Source organism: Labrus bergylta, chromosome 4, assembly GCF_963930695.1.
Source record: "Labrus bergylta chromosome 4, fLabBer1.1, whole genome shotgun sequence".
NCBI classification, from domain to species: Eukaryota; Metazoa; Chordata; class Actinopteri; order Labriformes; family Labridae; genus Labrus; species Labrus bergylta.
In genome coordinates, this window is record NC_089198.1 from 4370545 (window position 1) to 4389298 (window position 18754).

The 18754-nt window shown below is 39.1% G+C and overlaps 2 protein-coding genes and 2 long non-coding RNA genes across 4 annotated transcripts; all 4 read right to left on the minus strand.

The window, feature by feature from the left end:
* Nucleotides 1-252: 252 nt before the first annotated feature.
* LOC136178971 (uncharacterized) lies at nucleotides 253-3924 on the minus strand. The gene is made up of 2 exons (XR_010666285.1): nucleotides 1657-3924; nucleotides 253-1343 (listed from the first exon to the last, which is right to left on the minus strand). It is a non-coding gene; the product is annotated as an uncharacterized lncRNA (long non-coding RNA).
* A 2570-nt stretch (nucleotides 3925-6494) lies between these two features.
* On the minus strand, nucleotides 6495-7912 carry LOC136178969 (GTPase IMAP family member 9-like). The gene has a single exon (XM_065953540.1). The coding sequence runs from the start codon at nucleotides 7819-7821 to the stop codon at nucleotides 6964-6966; it is 858 nt and encodes a 285-aa protein (XP_065809612.1). The 5' UTR covers nucleotides 7822-7912; the 3' UTR covers nucleotides 6495-6963.
* Nucleotides 7913-11452: 3540 nt separating this feature from the next.
* Nucleotides 11453-14415, minus strand: LOC136178918 (general transcription factor II-I repeat domain-containing protein 2A-like). The gene is made up of 2 exons (XM_065953353.1): nucleotides 14394-14415; nucleotides 11453-12927 (listed from the first exon to the last, which is right to left on the minus strand). Exons 1-2 carry the CDS (start codon nucleotides 14413-14415, stop codon nucleotides 11453-11455), a joined length of 1497 nt encoding a protein of 498 aa, XP_065809425.1.
* Nucleotides 14416-16448: 2033 nt separating this feature from the next.
* On the minus strand, nucleotides 16449-18510 carry LOC136178972 (uncharacterized). The gene is made up of 2 exons (XR_010666286.1): nucleotides 18295-18510; nucleotides 16449-17933 (listed from the first exon to the last, which is right to left on the minus strand). It is a non-coding gene; the product is annotated as an uncharacterized lncRNA (long non-coding RNA).
* Between the last annotated feature and the right edge of the window lie 244 nt (nucleotides 18511-18754).

The following is an 18754-nucleotide window of genomic DNA, read 5'->3' on the forward strand; positions in this document are numbered from 1 at the left end:
TTCAAGAAAGATTGAATCACAGCTGAGAGGATTTGTTTTCAGTGTCAGATGTTTCAGGTTGGCTTCTATGTTAGAAAAGTCTTTCAATTTTCTCTGAATACTTGTAAAGCAAACTGCATCATCCAAATGTGCTTTAATGTGATTTTTGCTTCTTCATTTTAATAAAATGTTGTAACAGAGTCTGTAGTTTTATTTGTGAACAAAGAGAGACATGAGACTAGAATTCAGGTTGATCAAGAGGATTCATTGAAGTCAAGAAGTCAAAGTCAACTTTATTGTCAATTTCAAAATATGCCAGACATACATTGGAATTGAAATTGTGTTTGTCTCCGTCCCACGGTGCAATACAACCAAAATAAGGTAAAATAAGATAAAATAAAATAAGGTAAAATAAGATAAACAATATTTACAGTAATAAATTCTAAATAGTGCAAAACAAAATGGTAAATAAAATAAAATTTAAAGAAAAAGTAAACTTGAAATGTGCAATAAATGACAAGTTTCATAGAGCAAAGAAACAAAAAACTTTTTTTTAATGTGTTTTGTTTTTTAATCGTATATATTTACTTCATAAAGTTGAAATTCATACCATAACATATTTTAGACTCTTTAATGTCAGAAGTAGATATGATAATGGGGACAGTAAGGGGTTAATAAATGATCCTCTATAATGAATATAATCAGTCCTCCTCGTTTCATCATTACAGTTGTTGATATTTGACTGATCAGTCTATTATCACACTGAGCTGTTACTGCTAATACTACACATACTTTTACCATTATTACTGACACTGTAGCTTTAAATCTATTTTATTCATTGTTGTTGTTGTTGCTCTGTTTGTCTCTCTTCTTCCTGAATCTCCCTCTATCACACTTTCCAGCTTGGACACAGTGTCATCAGACGGCTGTTCATCATGAGTCTGGATCTGCTCGAGGTTTCTTCCTCTTGAAGGGGACATATTATGAAAAATCCACTTGGGTAACCTGAGTGTCTACCGACCCACAAAATGTGAAATAAACCCATCCAGTCCTTTGATTGTGGTCTGCATAAGTCTTACAACACAGACAAAAATTCTCCGTTTCAAATTTTCTCTCCTTGTGACATCACAAGTTGGATTCAGGTAAAACAATACCCTCCCCTCATATCTCCACCCACACAGAGCGTTCTGAGAGAGCTGGTTTATACAGGGTCACAAACCTGCTCTGGGGCTTGATTCATGTTTTATTTTGACCAAAGCACAGCACAGATGGTGTCGTTAATGTTTAGAGAAATATCTTAGAATACGGTGAATGGAAAAGAAACTCTTGTATTTTCTTCAGGATCAGTGAAAGAATTCCTGGAGCTGCGTGTGAGACAAACCATAAAGGAGATGTGTCAGGAGACGTTGATGCTTTTGATGATCGTGACGACATATATGGATTTAATAAAATGTGCTTTGCCTCTGTGCACTTCCTGTCAGCACCTGTGTGTCCGATCGGACTTAAAGCCGTTCATTATCTCTTACTGACATTGTTTCCTCCTCTTGATGCTCGTTTGTGTTGTTCTTACTCCCTGATGTACGTCATTTCAACAAAAGTGTATTTCTTCAAAAAGCATTTAGTTTCTTTTCTTTTCTTTTCTTTTTTAAATACAAAGTGTACTGGTTGTGTACTCACCATTGTGTTATGATGAACCAGGTATAAAAACTCACTTTTGGCACCAGCAGCCGTTTATTCTGATAATAACAGAAGAAAGATGAGCACGCTCACACAGACACTTTGGTGGTTAACAGCTCTAACATTCACACAGGGACAGGATAATGCAGACAGGACAAACATTTAACGTGTATATAAAATGTAGGTCTCTGTCACAGCCACTTCTTTGGTAGTAAGCTTCAGTATTTACTCAAACAGAGAGCAGAAAATCAAGCTAACTGTTGGTGAAGTCAGCTACACCACGACAACAAATGATGAAGCTGAAACTCAGCTAGAAAAGCATAAAAACATGGAGAGTTGAAATAACTCAACTAAAACAAATCAATATCACCACAAAAGTCTTTGATAATTATTTTAAGAGGATCTCTGAAACATGGCACATTAATAAAACTTACTTTTACTCAGAAAAACTGACTTATTTCATTGTTTTTTAGCGGAGCTCTTAATAAGTCAACTCACCACGGAGAGTGTAACCTGGCAACAGGGCACGGGGCTTATCACGCATGTCTGCAGGGGCCCCAGCAGAGGGCGCTCATGGTACTCACAAGCTAAAAGCTCATGGTCACAAATACATTACTGATGGCACACTACATTAAGATACAACCAAACTAAATGATATGACGCAACATGTGCAGTGGGGGGTCCAGACTTCTTTGACCGGGGTGGCCCATGTGAGGGATCTTCGAGTGTGTCACGATTTGATTGAGAATCTATTTTCTATTCAAAATGATTCTGGATTCATGATTCAAAGTCTATTTTTGAATTAGTACATATACTTCAGGATCTACTCCAGTCATCTGTGAGACTGGCTGAATTTCTTGCTGCTCCATTTGGCATTCTACAGAGTTAAAGAGCTAGCATTAGCACTTAGCAGGGAGTGACTGATTGGACAAAACAATAATAATTGATTTTTGGAAGTTATGAATCTATTTAAAATCTCAGAAACTAAAAATCTAGATTTTTACATAAATAATTTTTTTTCCCAACCTCTAGTGCATGGGCACACACTAATGAATATCCTTTCCCCCTTTTCTATTTCCACTAATAATGTCTACTTTAAAGGCAGGGTTGGTCATTTTCTAAAACTAGCATAATTTTGAAAGTAGCATTCCCTCAGTGCGCCGTCTGCACCCCTCCCCTCTGTGCTCCCTCTAAAGCCACGCCCCCTCACTTTCATGCACAAGCACCGTTGCTCCAGAAGCGGACCTCAGCTCATGCTTTGAGTGTGGGCTCGTGCAGTCATGGGGTCGAGAACGAGCAGGGAGACAGGGAGGCGTGATTGGTTCATCAGATTGGTACCTTGTGGCAGACATTGGTCAAAATTTGCTGCTTTGCTAAAGTGCTCATGATGGATTAAGCTGGGTCTTTGTAATATAGTCATAAGTAAGGTCTTTTAGCTGCTTTTTGTAAAGCGTCTTGAGATAACACTTGTTATGAATTGGCGCTATACAAATAAAGATTGAGTGATTGATTGAAAGTTTTTACAGGCTAACAACTGCTACAGATGACAGATTTTCTCTCTGTTCCTTTTTCAGAGAACCTGAGTTATTAATGTCTGTCAGGACCTAAAGACAATTTACACCAAAATCTTAAAAAGTGTATCTGGAGAAAATGACCAACCCTGCCTTTAACTACTATCATAAAAGTATTTCTAATATTTCTAAATCTGTCAATGTTTTTTTAACTTTACAAACTACACCATACTACGAATCCAGTCTAATACAATAAATCTCTATTTTTTTTTAAGATGATAAGTTCTGGTTAAAATTCTTTGAGAGAGCGTCACAGGTTAGTTTTAGACGCTCCATGCTGTTGAATCATACTGCAGATGTTTCCATTAATGTTCCCATTAAATTCATATCAGAGAGAATTGGCTGCGTTAAAGACAAACACAAACTGAGTTTTGGATTTCATCCCCCAGCCTGTTAGAAATTCTGAGGATTTGAGAAATATGTTTTCAATTTTAGCCCCTTTAGAACGGTTTAATATTTGTGCATTATGAATCATGTAATGGTCCCTCTATAAAAATTAACTTAGATACAAGGTGTATGCTACTTTGTAAATTAAATGACTTACCTTTACTGACAGCCATATTTGAGTGTTGGAGAGAGTAGCTGATGTGTTTCTAAGCTGAAGAAGAAAAGTTTTTAGTCTGTCTGTGGAAACACTTCCTTAAAACTGCACGGAGCCTCACCCTGTTCACCCCTCCCAGCAGCAACAAAATTGCTACTTTTTCTGAAATGGACAAAGTCCAAGTGAAATAAAACTGCCTTTATAGCCCTGACCTAACTGTGTCATAAACCAATGTTCAGACTGAGTTATGTTTCTCTCTTTTCAATAATATATATATATATACAGTGAAGGAAATAATTATTTAATCCCCTGCTGATTTTGTAAGTTTGCCAGATTTCAAAGAAGTGAGAGGTCTATAATTTTTATGGTACCTTTATTTTAACAAACAGAGACAGAATATATAAAAAAAAGTCCAGGAAAAAAAATTACATAAAGATATAAATTAATTTGCATTTGATCGAAGGAAATAAGTATTTGATCCCCATGCAGAACATGACTTAGTACTTGGTAGAGTGACCCTTGTTGGCAAGCACAGAAGTCAGACGATTGTTGTAGTTGGTCACCAGGTTTGTACACATCTCAGGAGGGATTTTGGTCCTCTCCTTTTGCAGATCTTTTCCAAATTCTGAAGGTTTCGAGGCTGTCACTTTGGAACTCGAACTTTCAGCTCCCTCCACAAATTTTTTAAAGGATAAAGGTCTGGAGACTGGCTAGGCCACTCCATGACCTTAATGTGCTTCTTCTTGAGCCACTGCTTTGTTGCCTTGGCCGTATGTTTCGGGTTGTTGTCATGCTGGAAGACCCATCCACGACCCGTCCTCAGTGCTCTGGCTGAGGAAAGGAGGTTCTTGTCCAAGATCTGACGGTACATGGCCCCATCCATCGGCCCCTCAATGCGTGAAGTTGTCCTGTACCCTTAGCAGAGAGACAGCCCCAAAGCATAATGTTTCCTCCTCCATGCTTGACGGTGTTCTTGTGTTGGTATTCAGCATTTCTCGCCCTCCAAACACAACAACTCCAGTTTATGCCAAAGAGTTGAATTTGGTCTCATCTGACCACACCACCTTCTCCCAAGCCTTCTCTGAATCATTTAGGTGTTCACTGGCAAACTTCAGACGGGCCAGTACATGTGCCTTCCTGAGCATGGGGACCTTGCGGGCACTGCAGGATTTCAATCCATTACGGCACAGTGTGTTCCCAATGGTTTTCTTGGTGACTGTGGTCCTAGCTGTCTTGAGATCATTACAAAGCTCCTCCCGTGTAGTTCTGGGCTGATTCCTCACCCTTCTCATGATCATCCTTGCCCTACGAGGCGAGATCTTGCATGGAGCTCCAGACAGAGGGCGATTGATGGTTATTTTAAATTTCTTCCATTTTCTTATAATTGCACCAACAGTTGTCTCCTTCTCAACAAGCTTCTTGCTGATGGTCTTGTAACCCATTCCAGCCTTGTGCAGGTCTACAATCTTGTCCCTGATGTCCTTTGAAAGTTCTTTGGTCTTGCCCATGGTGGTGGAGTGGTTGGAAAGGAAAAGATTGATTCTGTTGACATGTGTCTTTTTTACCCATAATGAGCAGTGATTAGGAGTACTTTAGGAGTTGGTTTGTAGGGGATCAAATACTTATTTCCTTCAATCAAATTCAAATTCATTTATAACTTTATACAATGTTTTTTTCTGGCCTTTTTTAAAATATTCTGTCTCTGTTTGTTAAAATAAAGGTACCATAAAAATGATAGACCGCTCACTTCTTTGTAATTGGTCAAACTTACAAAATCAGCAGGGGATCAAATAATTATTTCCTCCACTGTATATGTATATATTTTTTCACTTCTTGTTTTTCACTCATGTTTTCTTTGAGTTACTGACTTCTCTCTCTATTCAGGGAGTAACCTAGTGTTTCTCTATTTGCTGTCACTTTAACTAAACTTCATCTCAAAGGCAAAAAAAAATACTTCTTACTCCACTGAATTTATCAAAAATCTTTAGTTTGTCTGCTAGTTACTCCGATTCAGATTTAGATTCAGATTAATATTACAAAATATGATCAATACATTCATTTTCAAATGTGTCAATGTGGGAATTCACATGGGTATCCATCCATTATCAGTACTGCATTTCCCATTCGGGGTCACTGGGGCTGGAATCGATCCCAGCTGTCATTGGGTGAGAGGCGGGGTTACACCCTGGACTGTTCCCCAGCCAATCACAGAGCTGACATATCGAGACAGACAACCAAACACACTCACATTCACACCTACGGGGAATTTAGAGTTACCAGTTAACCTAACGAGCATGTCTTTGGACTGTGGGAGGAAGCCGTAGTACCCGGGGAGAACCCACACATGCACGGGGAGAACATGCAGACTCCACACAGAGAGGCTCCTGTCAGACGGGGATTCAAACCAGGACATTGTAATATAGATCTGTGTGTCGTCTGCGTAATTATGATAACTTATTTAATTGTTTTCTATAATTTGAGCTAGTGGGAGTAATGTAGATGTTAAACAGAAGAGTCCAGAAATAATAATCTTTTATTTTGTTGATGAAACTGGATTCAGTCTCGTATCCCCTTTGGAAAAACAACAACAACTACACACTGTGTTACAACATTTTATTGAAATGATAAAGAAAGCACATTTTGGTTATTCACTTTGGCTCTAACACATTAACAAGATTTGTAGCATCCTCCAGTAAAAGAATAACAAACAACATTTAATTGAGAAAACCTCTTAATTTCTTAACTAACCTTAACCGGGTTACTTACAATATTTAATCAACGCTTAAGGATCTTTCTCTTAATGTTTACAACATTAACAACAGCAAGAAGCCACATGACACAATATGTGTATTTTTTTTATAATGTAAAGGTATTAAGACATTATTAACATGTTAACTGACTTAAAACTTAAATGCTATACTGTATTTGAGATCATGATGAAAGAACGATTATTTGTGTAAAAGAATACCCTTTTAATATAGTAGGGGAAATGCCTCTGACCTCAGGGGGAATGTAAAATAGTCACAGGAAGATGTTTATTTTGTCACCAAGTTTGTCCTCGCAGCAAGGATTCACCAAACATGTGTCTCGTGTGAAAGATAACATTCATTTTTGCAGAGTCAGATCAGTTTTAGACACTTAAATTGTAATGATGTTGAAGAATCATTTCAGCAATATTGAGCTGTTATTTTGTGTTCAATCTCTCACACCTTTATAAACACGATAAAATTCCAACCCTATCTGAAGGATTTCCATTAAATATCTGAACAATGCAGGGCTGTTCTCTGCATCTCTTCTAGCTATTTTTTCAATCATCTCATTCAGTAAAAGGTTATTATCAAGTGGTTCGCCAACTGATCTTAATAATTTAGATAAATTCTCCAGTTTCTCCCTCTCTTTCCTCATTTCCTCTTTCAGGATTCTCTGTTTCTCCTCTTCAATCGCCCTCTCTACCTTCTGAAACATCTCAGTGGTGTAATGGTTTCCTGTGTTCTTTTCTGTTATTTTTCTGATCTTGTTGAGCAGCTCAGTGACCTGAGAACTGTCAGAGAGGTTGTTATCAAAGACGTGGTACTGGTTGTTACATTTGGCCACAAGCTCCTGCAGGTCTTCGCTTTCCTTCAAGATCTCTTCAATAGGTTGCCCTCTGAGCAGGTCACCATGGGTAAAGAGAACCATGCTGTATTTGTTTGCTTCCTCTCCAAAGATTTTCTGAATCTTCTCCACCGTCTTCTGTATTTCTTCCGTGAATCGTTCCAGTTTGATGACAATCAGAAAGATATGTGGTCCAGGAGAAGCATAAGCCATACACCGGACGATATTTGCACGTGTCGTCACTGCGTCAGTATTGGTGTCAAACAGACCTGGAGTGTCGATGACAGAAACCTTCTGTCCATCCAGCTCACCATACGCCTTAGCGCAGCCTTCAGTCACAGATTTAAAGGAGAACCTTGATTTGAATTCTTCCTTTCCCAGGATGGTGTTCGCTGTGGCGCTCTTCCCAGCTCCGGTCTTCCCCACCATCACGATCCGGATCTCCTCATTATTGTACATGGTTGGTTCTGATTGGATGAGAGAAAATAAAGGAACAACATTAAGGACTATATGTGTCCATTTGATTATCTATACCTGATCTTATCCAATTATGCAGTTATTTGTGTTTTGTTTTTTTGAACAAATGGATTTCAGATTCAAAATTAAAACGTATGTCAAACCAATATTCTCCCCAATTTTCTTTCGAGAAAAGAACATGATCTTTGTTTTTTCCACAGAAAATGTCATTCCCCACTTTAATCCCCACTTCTCAACTAAACTGATCCCTTTCTAAATTTTATTTACAATAAATTGTATATTCTTTCCTTTTTTCCACAATGCTCCATCATCCACAAACAATGACCTTCCTATATCTGTTGGGATATTATCAAATATATCATTTATCATAATTGAAAATAAAATCGGACTTATCACACTTCCCTGTGGTGTTCCATTCTCTACAACATACTTTTTAGAATCTAAAGTGTCATCAACTCCGCAAATGAATATGGCCAGTTGCGCAACATCTGTAATGTCCGTGCTTTCATCAATTGCAACTGAAAACGCAATAAATGATTTTACTTTGTGCTTCAATTGGCTGTCCAAATCTGCCGAAAGATCAGAAATCCTGTCTGCAATTGTGTTTCTTGTCAGGCTGATATTTGCAAAAGCCTGACGCTTTTCAGGGCACACGAGCTCTGCAGCCTTCAGCATGCATGTCTTCACAAATTCACCATCACAAAATGGTTTTGAAGTCGTTGCAATTTCATAAGCAATAAGGTAGCTGGCTTTCACTGCAGCATCATTGATTTCTCTGCTGTGACTAAACACAGACTGCTGTTTCTTCAGACAGGCCAACAGTTCATTAACTTTATTTATTCTCTGTTGTCCTTGCAAGTGGTGGTATTTGTCAGCATGAAGGGTCTCATAGTGGCGCCGAAGGTTGTATTCTTTCAGCACTGAAACATGCTGTGAGCACACCAAACACACAGGTTTCCCATTTACTTCCGTGAATAAAAAGGACGATGACCATTTTTCTTGGAAAACTCTGCACTCTGTGTCCACTTTTCGTCTTTTTGACATTTTGGGGCAATGAGAGTGCCAAAGCGCATAATGTTGAAAGTATAAGGCAGAACGACAAGGTAGCTCCGGGCAAGCCGTACTACCTGTTTATACTTGCTCCCTGCTCAGCCCCGGTATAAAGTTTGCTTGCTTAACATAATTGCTATTGCGACATCTAGTGGACACATTTAGAACAGCAGTTTCTTTCATTGAAAAATAGCAGCTCATTTTACGTTACATTCCAAATGACTTCCAGTTACACACAATTGTCCAGTAGTTCAATGTACGACAAATTAATCAGTGCCAGTCAATGCAATCCATGTAATGCTAGGAAGGATTTTTATTAAAAAAAAAATATATATTTTTTTTTTTACAATACTGTACTTCACAAAATCATGTCGCGGGCCGGATTAAACCCGTTCACGGGCCTGATCCGGCCCGCGGGCCGTACATTTGACACCCCTGCTCTAAATGATTATTTTACTATTTCTACTGAAAAATAGTTACCGTAAAATCCAGAGTATAAGACACACTTTTAATACCTATTTTTTTGTCTTAAAAGTTGGCTGCGTCTTACACACCGGTGGGACCAATATACCAGTACAAAATACTGAAACATGCACCGTCATTACAGCGGGTGCAGCAGCCACTATCACTGTAACCTGACGTGATTAAAAACACATCCCCATTCAGTGTGTATTGAAAGCTGAGTGCACGCTGTGCTGGAAAAGACAGCGACACAGACCAGGCTGGCTGCGCAACTTTTTCCACATCTTTTCTCCCTCACGAGGTCATAATCATGCATTTACAGAAACAGTGGTATAATGTTCCATAAATAAACCTTGTGCAGCGCTCTTTTGATTGAAAGAGTCCTATATTAAAGTTAAAGAGTGAGCAGCGGAGTCGGGCAGCGCGACTTGCAAGCTGGCAGGTCTGTGTTAGTGATGTGTCGGTCATTAACGATTCGTTCAAAACGAACGAATCATCTGGGTGAACGAACTGAACTGAATCACTTACTGAAAAGAGTCGTTCATTTCTCAACTTCAGTTGCTCTCTCCTCTCTTCCATCTCGTGTCTCAAAGCTCCCGTTCACAGTACGTTCAGTGAACGAACTGAACGAGAGTTCCGACGTGAATCACTGAACGAACTGAGAGGGAGAGAGAGACTCAGAGCTCCCGTTCAGAATCAGTACACACAATCACTTTCACCACCCGTTTTTCATATTTTAGGTTTCACTACGCAAATAAAAGATGTACGCAAATAAATATTAGGTTATTAATTATTTTTAATTAGATAAAATGAAAACAATAAAAAATAAAAGTGAGAAACATAAATTACAGTGCATGGCCATGCATTTACATCTACAGTTAAGACATTAAACAAAGCTGCCTAATATATAATCATAGTTTGTTTAAATAAAGCAGCCCTTGCCAACAAAGTAGCCTAAATTAGCCTATATTATTATTTTAAAAATCTGCTTATATAATTTAAAATATAACTGTTCTGGTACAGGATATATTCGTTGCCATGCATATTTTCTGCATGTAGCCTATATTAAGTTAAATTAATTGTCATTCATGATAATGTTTGCAAACTGAAAGCTTCATAACAACAAGCACATACATTTTCGCGACACCCAGCTTAATTGTTATTAATTAATGATCGTACAAATCATTGACTGACTGGTGAAAGTGATTGTGTGTACTGATTCTGAACAGGAGCTCTGAGTCTCTCTCTCCCTCTCAGTTCGTTCAGTGATTCATGTCGGGAGCTCTCGTTCAGTTCGTTCAGTGATTCATGTCGGAGCTCTCGTTCAGTTCGTTCAGTGATTCACGTCGGAGAACTGAACGAGAGCTCCGCCTCCTCTCTCTTCCTCTCAGTCAGTCAGTCAGTGAGTGATTTGTGTTCTGAACGTACTAAAACAGGGGTGTCAAACTCATTTTAGCTCAGGGGCCACATGGAGGATAATCTATTCCCAAGTGGGCCAGACCGGTAAAAATATGGCATGATTAAAAATAACGACAATTTCAGATTGTTTTCTTTGTTTTAATTTGGTACAAAATAGTACAAGCACATTCAGAAAATGTATACATCACAAATAATCCTATTGCAAAAACACTTCAAATAAGTCGAAAATTGTGCAAAGTGTGCAATTTCAAGAACAATACCTCAGCGATTGGAACTTAAACTTCGTCTCAGTGTATCTACAAAGGCACACAACTTTGAGTCTCAGCCTATCTGAGATTGAACAAAATACAAACATCTCTTCTAGGTATCAAATACTTAATTTTGTCATTTCCACATATTAATCCTGGGCTAACCAAACCATACAAACTGAGGTAGAAACTATTCAATAAGGTTGAGTTACTCCTTGCCTTGTAGGCTACACTATTTATTGATAGAAAAATAAAAGCTGTGCAATGCATGAAAAATGTCAATCAACCAAACTTATGAACTGAAGTGACTGACATTATTATAGTAAATCCCACACGATTCACTTTCATTAAATCTCCACAGAAGACATTCATGTTCACATCTATATCAGAGTGCAGTGTCTCATGCAGCATTTTTAAGTGGGGTTACCCACTGTTTATTTTACTCCTGAAACCTGGCATCTTTTAGCTTTCACAAGTGCATCAATATCAGGCGTCACATCCTGAGTGGCAGCCAATTTCAGAATTTCAATCAAGTGCTTGTGCGTGAGCTTTGAGCGCAGCTTTGTTTTATTGATGTTCATTACAGAGAACACTTGCTCACAAAGATATGTGGTTCCAAACATGCACAACACCTTTTCAGCAAGGGCTGTCAAGTTGGGGTAACCTGGCAAGAGATTCTGATAAAATGTGTCCAAGCCAGCTGCGGCAAATTTGCCCTTCAAATCTGAATCACACTGCAAGTCTATTATTTCAAGTTGAATGTTGACGGGCAGATCTGCGGCATTCGCGGTGAATGGTGAGCAAAAAACTTTGAAGTCGTTTTCCAGTTCACCAAAAATCTGAAAGCGTTGTTCAAACTCCCGCAATAGTCCTGTTATTTTGTCTTTGAACCGCTTCATGTGTGCAGCATGTTGGGTCGCGCATACATCTTTCAGACAAGGAAAGTGAGAAGCATCACCACCCGCGAGTTGTATCTCCCACAATGACAGCTTCAACTTGAACGCACATATACTGTCATAATACTGTGTGACAACTCTGTTGCGCCCTTGCATCATTTTGTTCAAGTTATTCCCGTGCTGTGTGATATCCACCATAAAGGCAAGGTCCTGCATCCATTCTGTGGACTGAAATTCTACCACTGGTTTTCCCTTTTTTTCCATGAACTCTTCAATTTCCCCTCGTAAATCAAAGAAACGCCTCAGCACAGCACCTCGGCTTAACCATCTTACCTCGGTGTGGTATGGCAGGCCATGGTTGTGGTCGTTCTCTCTGAGAAGGCTGTCAAACTGACGGTGATTCAGGCCTCTCGATCGGATGAAATTAACAGTTTGGACGACCACCTTCATGACGTTATCCATCTTTAATGACTTGCAACACAATGCCTCCTGATGCAAAATACAGTGAAAAGTCCAAAAATCACGTCCTCCATTTGCAGTCTGCACTTTCTCTTTGAATGTTGTCACAACACCCGCTTTTTTCCCAATCATTGACGGCGCACCATCTGTAGCCAGGCTGACAGCGCGGGACCAGTCCACTCCGACCCTGTCCAATGCTCCGATGAGGGCGGTGAAAATATCAGCCGCTGTTGTGGTATCCATCATTGGCACCAACTCCACAAACTCCTCTGTGATGGTCAAAGTGTCATCAACTCCGCGAATGAATATGGCCAGTTGCGCAACATCTGTAATGTCCGTGCTTTCATCAATTGCAACTGAAAACGCAATAAATGATTTTACTTTGTGCTTCAATTGGCTGTCCAAATCTGCCGAAAGATCAGAAATCCTGTCTGTTTTTTTTTTTTTTACAATACTGTACTTCACAAAATCATCTCGCGGGCCGTACGTTTGACACCCCTGGTGTACGAAATCATACCACGCCAGAAGGCCGTCTTTGTTCGGTGACCGCCATCCTACAAGTGAGGTGACCACACGTCCACACCATCATCTTGCCTTCTCTCTCTCTCACACACACACACACACACACACACACACACACACACACACACACACACACACACACACACACACACACACACACAACTACACACCTCATTCCATAGTGTTTGCTTTAGATTAGCTTGTAATAGCTGTTGTTGATTGAGTTTAATTGATTTTGATTGATGTGGCTTTGTTAATTAAACTGTTAGAATTGAAGAAAGCAGTTGTTGGTGATTACTTGTGTATATGCATTGTAATACAGCTGGGTGCGAGGGCTAATGTACAGATTCACGCCTTCTTCTTCAGTCATGACTCACAGAGTTATTTTCAGAGGAGATACTTGATTTATATTACATTTAAGGGTTAAAAATCACTAAAGCCTTTAAAGACTACACTTCATGTTGGTGTCACAAGATCACAGACTGTCATACCAACTTCATCATCGCTGAAATGTCCTGGAAAAGTCCTGGAAAAGGATCTATGGAAAAGAGTGGGAACCCTGAAGTCAGTGTGACTGAGGTTATGTACGGTCACAGATAAACAGCATAAGTAAGCACAGTATTTTTCCACTACATGTCTGACTGACACCCCCCCCCCCCCCCCCCCTAGAGCAGGGGTGTCAAACGTATCAGATCAGGCCCGCGAACGGGTTTAATCCGGCCCTCGAGATGATTTTGTGAAGTACAGTATTGTAAAAAATTAAAAAAAAAAAAACAAAGCTGCGCTCAAAGCTCACGCACAAGCACTTGATTGAAATTCTGAAATTGGCTGCCACTCAGGATGTGACGCCTGATATTGATGCACTTGTGAAAGCTAAAAGATGCCAGGTTTCAGGAGTAAAATAAACAGTGGGTAACCCCACTTAAAAATGCTGCATGAGACACTGCACTCTGATATAGATGTGAACATGAATGTCTTCTGTGGAGATTTAATGAAAGTGAATCGTGTGGGATTTACTATAATAATGTCAGTCACTTCAGTTCATAAGTTTGATTGATGCACAGCTTTTATTTTTCTATCAATAAATAGTGTAGCCTACAAGGCAAGGAGTAACTCAACCTTATTGAATAGTTTCTACCTCAGTTTGTATGGTTTGGTTAGCCCAGGATTAATATGTGGAAATGACAAAATTAAGTATTTGATACCTAGAAGAGATGTTTGTATTTTGTTCAATCTCAGATAGGCTGAGACTCAAAGTTGTGTGCCTTTGTAGATACACTGAGACGAAGTTTAAGTTCCAATCGCTGAGGTATTGTTCTTGAAATTGCACACTTTGCACAATTTTCGACTTATTTGAAGTGTTTTTGCAATAGGATTATTTGTGATGTATACATTTTCTGAATGTGCTTGTACTATTTTGGACCAAATTAAAACAAAGAAAACAATCTGAAATTGTCGTTATTTTTAATCATGCCATATTTTTACCGGTCCGGCCCACTTGGGAATAGATTATCCTCCATGTGGCCCCTGAGCTAAAATGAGTTAGACACCCCTGCCCCAGAGTGATTAGTAAGGCTTGTCATAACTATTCATGGACATAATATCATATGATATTTTACTATCTGTTTATTAAACGTTTGTGTCTATCTTCACATAAGATCATGTTGTCATGTCCAATAAGGGGAGGGCTAAGGCAGTTTGGTTTCACCTCCTCTTTGTTCATTTCGGGGAAACGTAGTCACTTCTTGTAAATGCTGCTGGGAGGGGTGAACAGGATGAGGCTCCGTGCAGGTATAAGGAAGTGTTTCCGCTGACAGACTAAAAACTTTTCTTCTTCAGCTTAGAAACACACCAGCTACTCTCTCCAACACCCAAATATGGCTGTCAGTAAAGGTAAGTCAGTATATGTAATTTATAAGGTAACATACACCTTGTATCTGTTGGCGTTTTGAAGACCTCATACGTGGGCACAAACTATGTTTGGGTTTTAATGTAGTCAACTTCGCTATTAAATTAATATGAATAATTTGTATTAATATTACTTATCAAAACTATTAATCTGAATGAATAACAACGGGACACCACCCTGGATGGGTTCCCTCAGTCAACAATAACCAAATAGCACAGAGTCAGTGTTAAATTTAATTGTTAAATACCAATATTATTCATATTTAATAAATATCTGTATTTAAATAAAAGGAATCCGTGAATCCGTACACTAGCCCTCACTCCACCCAGCTGTTATCACAATGATCATAACACCAGTAATCACAGAAAGCTGCTTTATTAGTAAGTAGCTTAAACCTTGTATCTGTTGGGGTTTTCAAGACTTCATACACTGGCACAAATTATGTTTGGCTTTTAAATTATAACAGAATTTAGTGTGTAGGTGTAACTTAAGTGGTTTTCCAAATACCGTAAAATCCGGAATATAAGTCTCACCGGTGTATAAGACGCACCCTGTTTTTAAGGTCTCTTTGAGAGAAAAAAAACCAGCTGTGTCATTCTTTAGTTCTGTCTGTTTTCACTTTCGGGAGTTTGCGCTCCTACTAGCTACAGTACGGTAGTTGTGTTGTCAGCCTGCAGGGAAAGTTGTGAGACACAGACCTGCCAGCTTGCAAGTCGCGCTGCCCGACTCCGCTGCTCACTCTTTAACTTTAATATAGGACTCTTTCAATCAAAAGAGCGCTGCACAAGGTTTATTTATGGAACATTATACCACTGTTTCTGTAAATGCATGATTATGACCTCGTGAGGGAGAAAAGATGTGGAAAAAGTTGCGCAGCCAGCCTGGTCTGTGTCGCTTTCTTTTCCAGCACAGCGTGCACTCAGCTTTCAATACACACTGAATGGGGATGTGTTTTTAAACACGTCAGGTTACAGTGATAGTGGCTGCTGCACCCGCTGTAATGACGGTGCATGTTTCAGTATTTTGTACTGGTATATTGGTCCCACCGGTGTGTAAGACGCAGCCAACTTTTAAGACAAAAAAATAGGTATTAAAAGTGTGTCTTATACTCTGGATTTTACGGTAACTATTTTTCAGTAGAAATAGTAAAATAATCATTTAGAGCAGGGGTGTCAAACGTACGGCCCGCGGGCCGGATCAGGCCCGTGAACGGGTTTAATCCGGCCCGCGAGATGATTTTGTGAAGTACAGTATTGTAAAAATAAATAAATAAATAAATATTTTTTTTATAAAAATCCTTCCTAGCATTACATGGATTGCATTGACTGGCACTGATTAATTTGTCGTACATTGAACTACTGGACAATTGTGTGTAACTGGAAGTCGTTTTGGAATGTAACGTAAAATGAGCTGCTATTTTTCAATGAAAGAAACTGCTGTTCTAAATGTGTCCACTAGATGTCGCAATAGCAATTATGTTAAGCAAGCAAACTTTATACCGGGGCTGAGCAGGGAGCAAGTATAAACAGGTAGTACGGCTTGCCCGGAGCTACCTTGTCGTTCTGCCTTATACTTTCAACATTATGCGCTTTGGCACTCTCATTGCCCCAAAATGTCAAAAAGACGAAAAGTGGACACAGAGTGCAGAGTTTTCCAAGAAAAATGGTCATCGTCCTTTTTATTCACGGAAGTAAATGGGAAACCTGTGTGTTTGGTGTGCTCACAGCATGTTTCAGTGCTGAAAGAATACAACCTTCGGCGCCACTATGAGACCCTTCATGCTGACAAATACCACCACTTGCAAGGACAACAGAGAATAAATAAAGTTAATGAACTGTTGGCCTGTCTGAAGAAACAGCAGTCTGTGTTTAGTCACAGCAGAGAAATCAATGATGCTGCAGTGAAAGCCAGCTACCTTATTGCTTATGAAATTGCAACGACTTCAAAACCATTTTGTGATGGTGAATTTGTGAAGACATGCATGCTGAAGGCTGCAGAGCTCGTGTGCCCTGAAAAGCGTCAGGCTTTTGCAAATATCAGCCTGACAAGAAACACAATTGCAGACAGGATTTCTGATCTTTCGGCAGATTTGGACAGCCAATTGAAGCACAAAGTAAAATCATTTATTGCGTTTTCAGTTGCAATTGATGAAAGCACGGACATTACAGATGTTGCGCAACTGGCCATATTCATTCGCGAGTTGATGACACTTTAGATTCTAAAAAGTATGTTGTAGAGAATGGAACACCACAGGGAAGTGTGATAAGTCCGATTTTATTTTCAATTATGATAAATGATATATTTGATAATATCCCAACAGATATAGGAAAATCATTGTTTGCAGAAGATGGAGCATTGTGGAAAAAAGGAAAGAATATACAATTTATTGTAAATAAAATTTAGAAAGGGATCAGTTTAGTTGAGAAGTGGGGATTAAAGTGGGGATTGGAATTTTCTGTGGAAAAAACAAAGATCATGTTCTTTTCTCGAAAGAAAATTGGGGAGAATATTGGTTTGACATTGTTTGGAAATAAGATAGAACGAGTTGACTCATTTCGTTTTTTAGGGGTATATTTTAATGTCCGGTTGACATGGAAGGAACACATAAGGATTATTGTTGATAAATGCAAAAAAGTAATAAATGTAATGAGATGTCTTGTAGGAATGGATTGGGGAGCTGATGTTGCTGCCTTAAAATATATATATGTGGCGTTAATTAGAACTAGGATTGAGTATGGGAGTGTGGTATATGGATCTGCAGCAAAGACAACACTTGCAAAGTTAGAAATGATTCAGGCACAGGCTCTTAGGATATGTAGTGGGGCAGTGAAATCATCTCCAATATGTGCACTTCAGGTAGAAGTAGGAGAGATGCCACTATGTTTAAGGAGGAAACAGCTATTAGCTAATTGTTGGCTAAACTTGAGAGGACATGGAGAAAGTCACCCAACAAAATCAGTGTTAAAGGATTGCTGGGAAAAAGAGAGAACAATAAAGTCCAGTTTTGGATGGATAGGGGATAGAGTGGCGAGAGATATGGGAGTGTATGACAAGGATATCAGTCCAGCTGTTTTATGGCCACCAGTTCCAATGTGGCTGCTTGAGACAGCTGAAGTAGACTTGGAGTTACTAAAGATAAAGGAAAGGAAAAGAAATGTTGATTTAGTTAGTGAATTCTATGAACACATAGAACAGAGATATGGAGATCATGTACAAGTATTCACAGATGGATCTAAAGACCCGATGACAAATGCAACAGGATCAGCTGCGTTTATCCCAAAAGGTTCAAGGTTGAAGTAGTGAAGAGAACGTCAGATTTCCTGAACGTGTACACAGTAGAGTTGTACGCCATTTTAGTTGCATTAGAATGTGTTGAGCAAATGAAAGGAAGGAAAGTGCTGATATGCAGTGATTCAGTCAGCGCTTTATACAGTATTCAATCAGGATCATCTCACAGTCGTCAAGATGTATTATATGAAATCATATTTACACATTCCCAGGTGGTTAAACAGGGGACAGATGTGATGTTCATGTGGGTTCCAGAACATTCAGGTATAGCAGGAAATGAAAAGGTGGACAGGTTGGCAAAGGAAGCTGTAAAGAAAGAGAGGATTGATATTAACATCAAATGATCTAAGTCAGAGGGGAAACGAGTCACATGGAGTAAAATTAAACAGGAATGGCAACAATATCGGAACAATCAGACAAAGGGAAGACATTTATATTCAATTCAGAGGGAAATAGATAAAGTAAAATACAGAGGAAGCAACAGAAGAGAGGAGGTCGTAATGTCCAGGTTAAGAATCAGTCACAGTCATTTAAATAGCTCTCTACATGTCACTGGAAAACATTCATCTGGTCTTTGTGAGATATGCAATCTAGCAGAAACAATTGAACATAGTTATTAAATGTAGAAAGTATTTAGCACATAGACAGAACATGATGTCAGA

Bases quoted from the DNA above. Each gene is read 5' to 3' on its own strand.
- LOC136178969 (XM_065953540.1), bottom strand. From the start codon at position 7,821: ATGTACAATAATGAGGAGATCCGGATCGTGATGGTGGGGAAGACCGGA.
- LOC136178918 (XM_065953353.1), bottom strand. From the start codon at position 14,415: ATGGAGGATAATCTATTCCCAA. The intron at 12,928-14,393 runs GTGGGCCGGACC...CCTCACTTGTAG, and splicing joins GGAGGATAATCTATTCCCAA to GATGGCGGTCACCGAACAAA.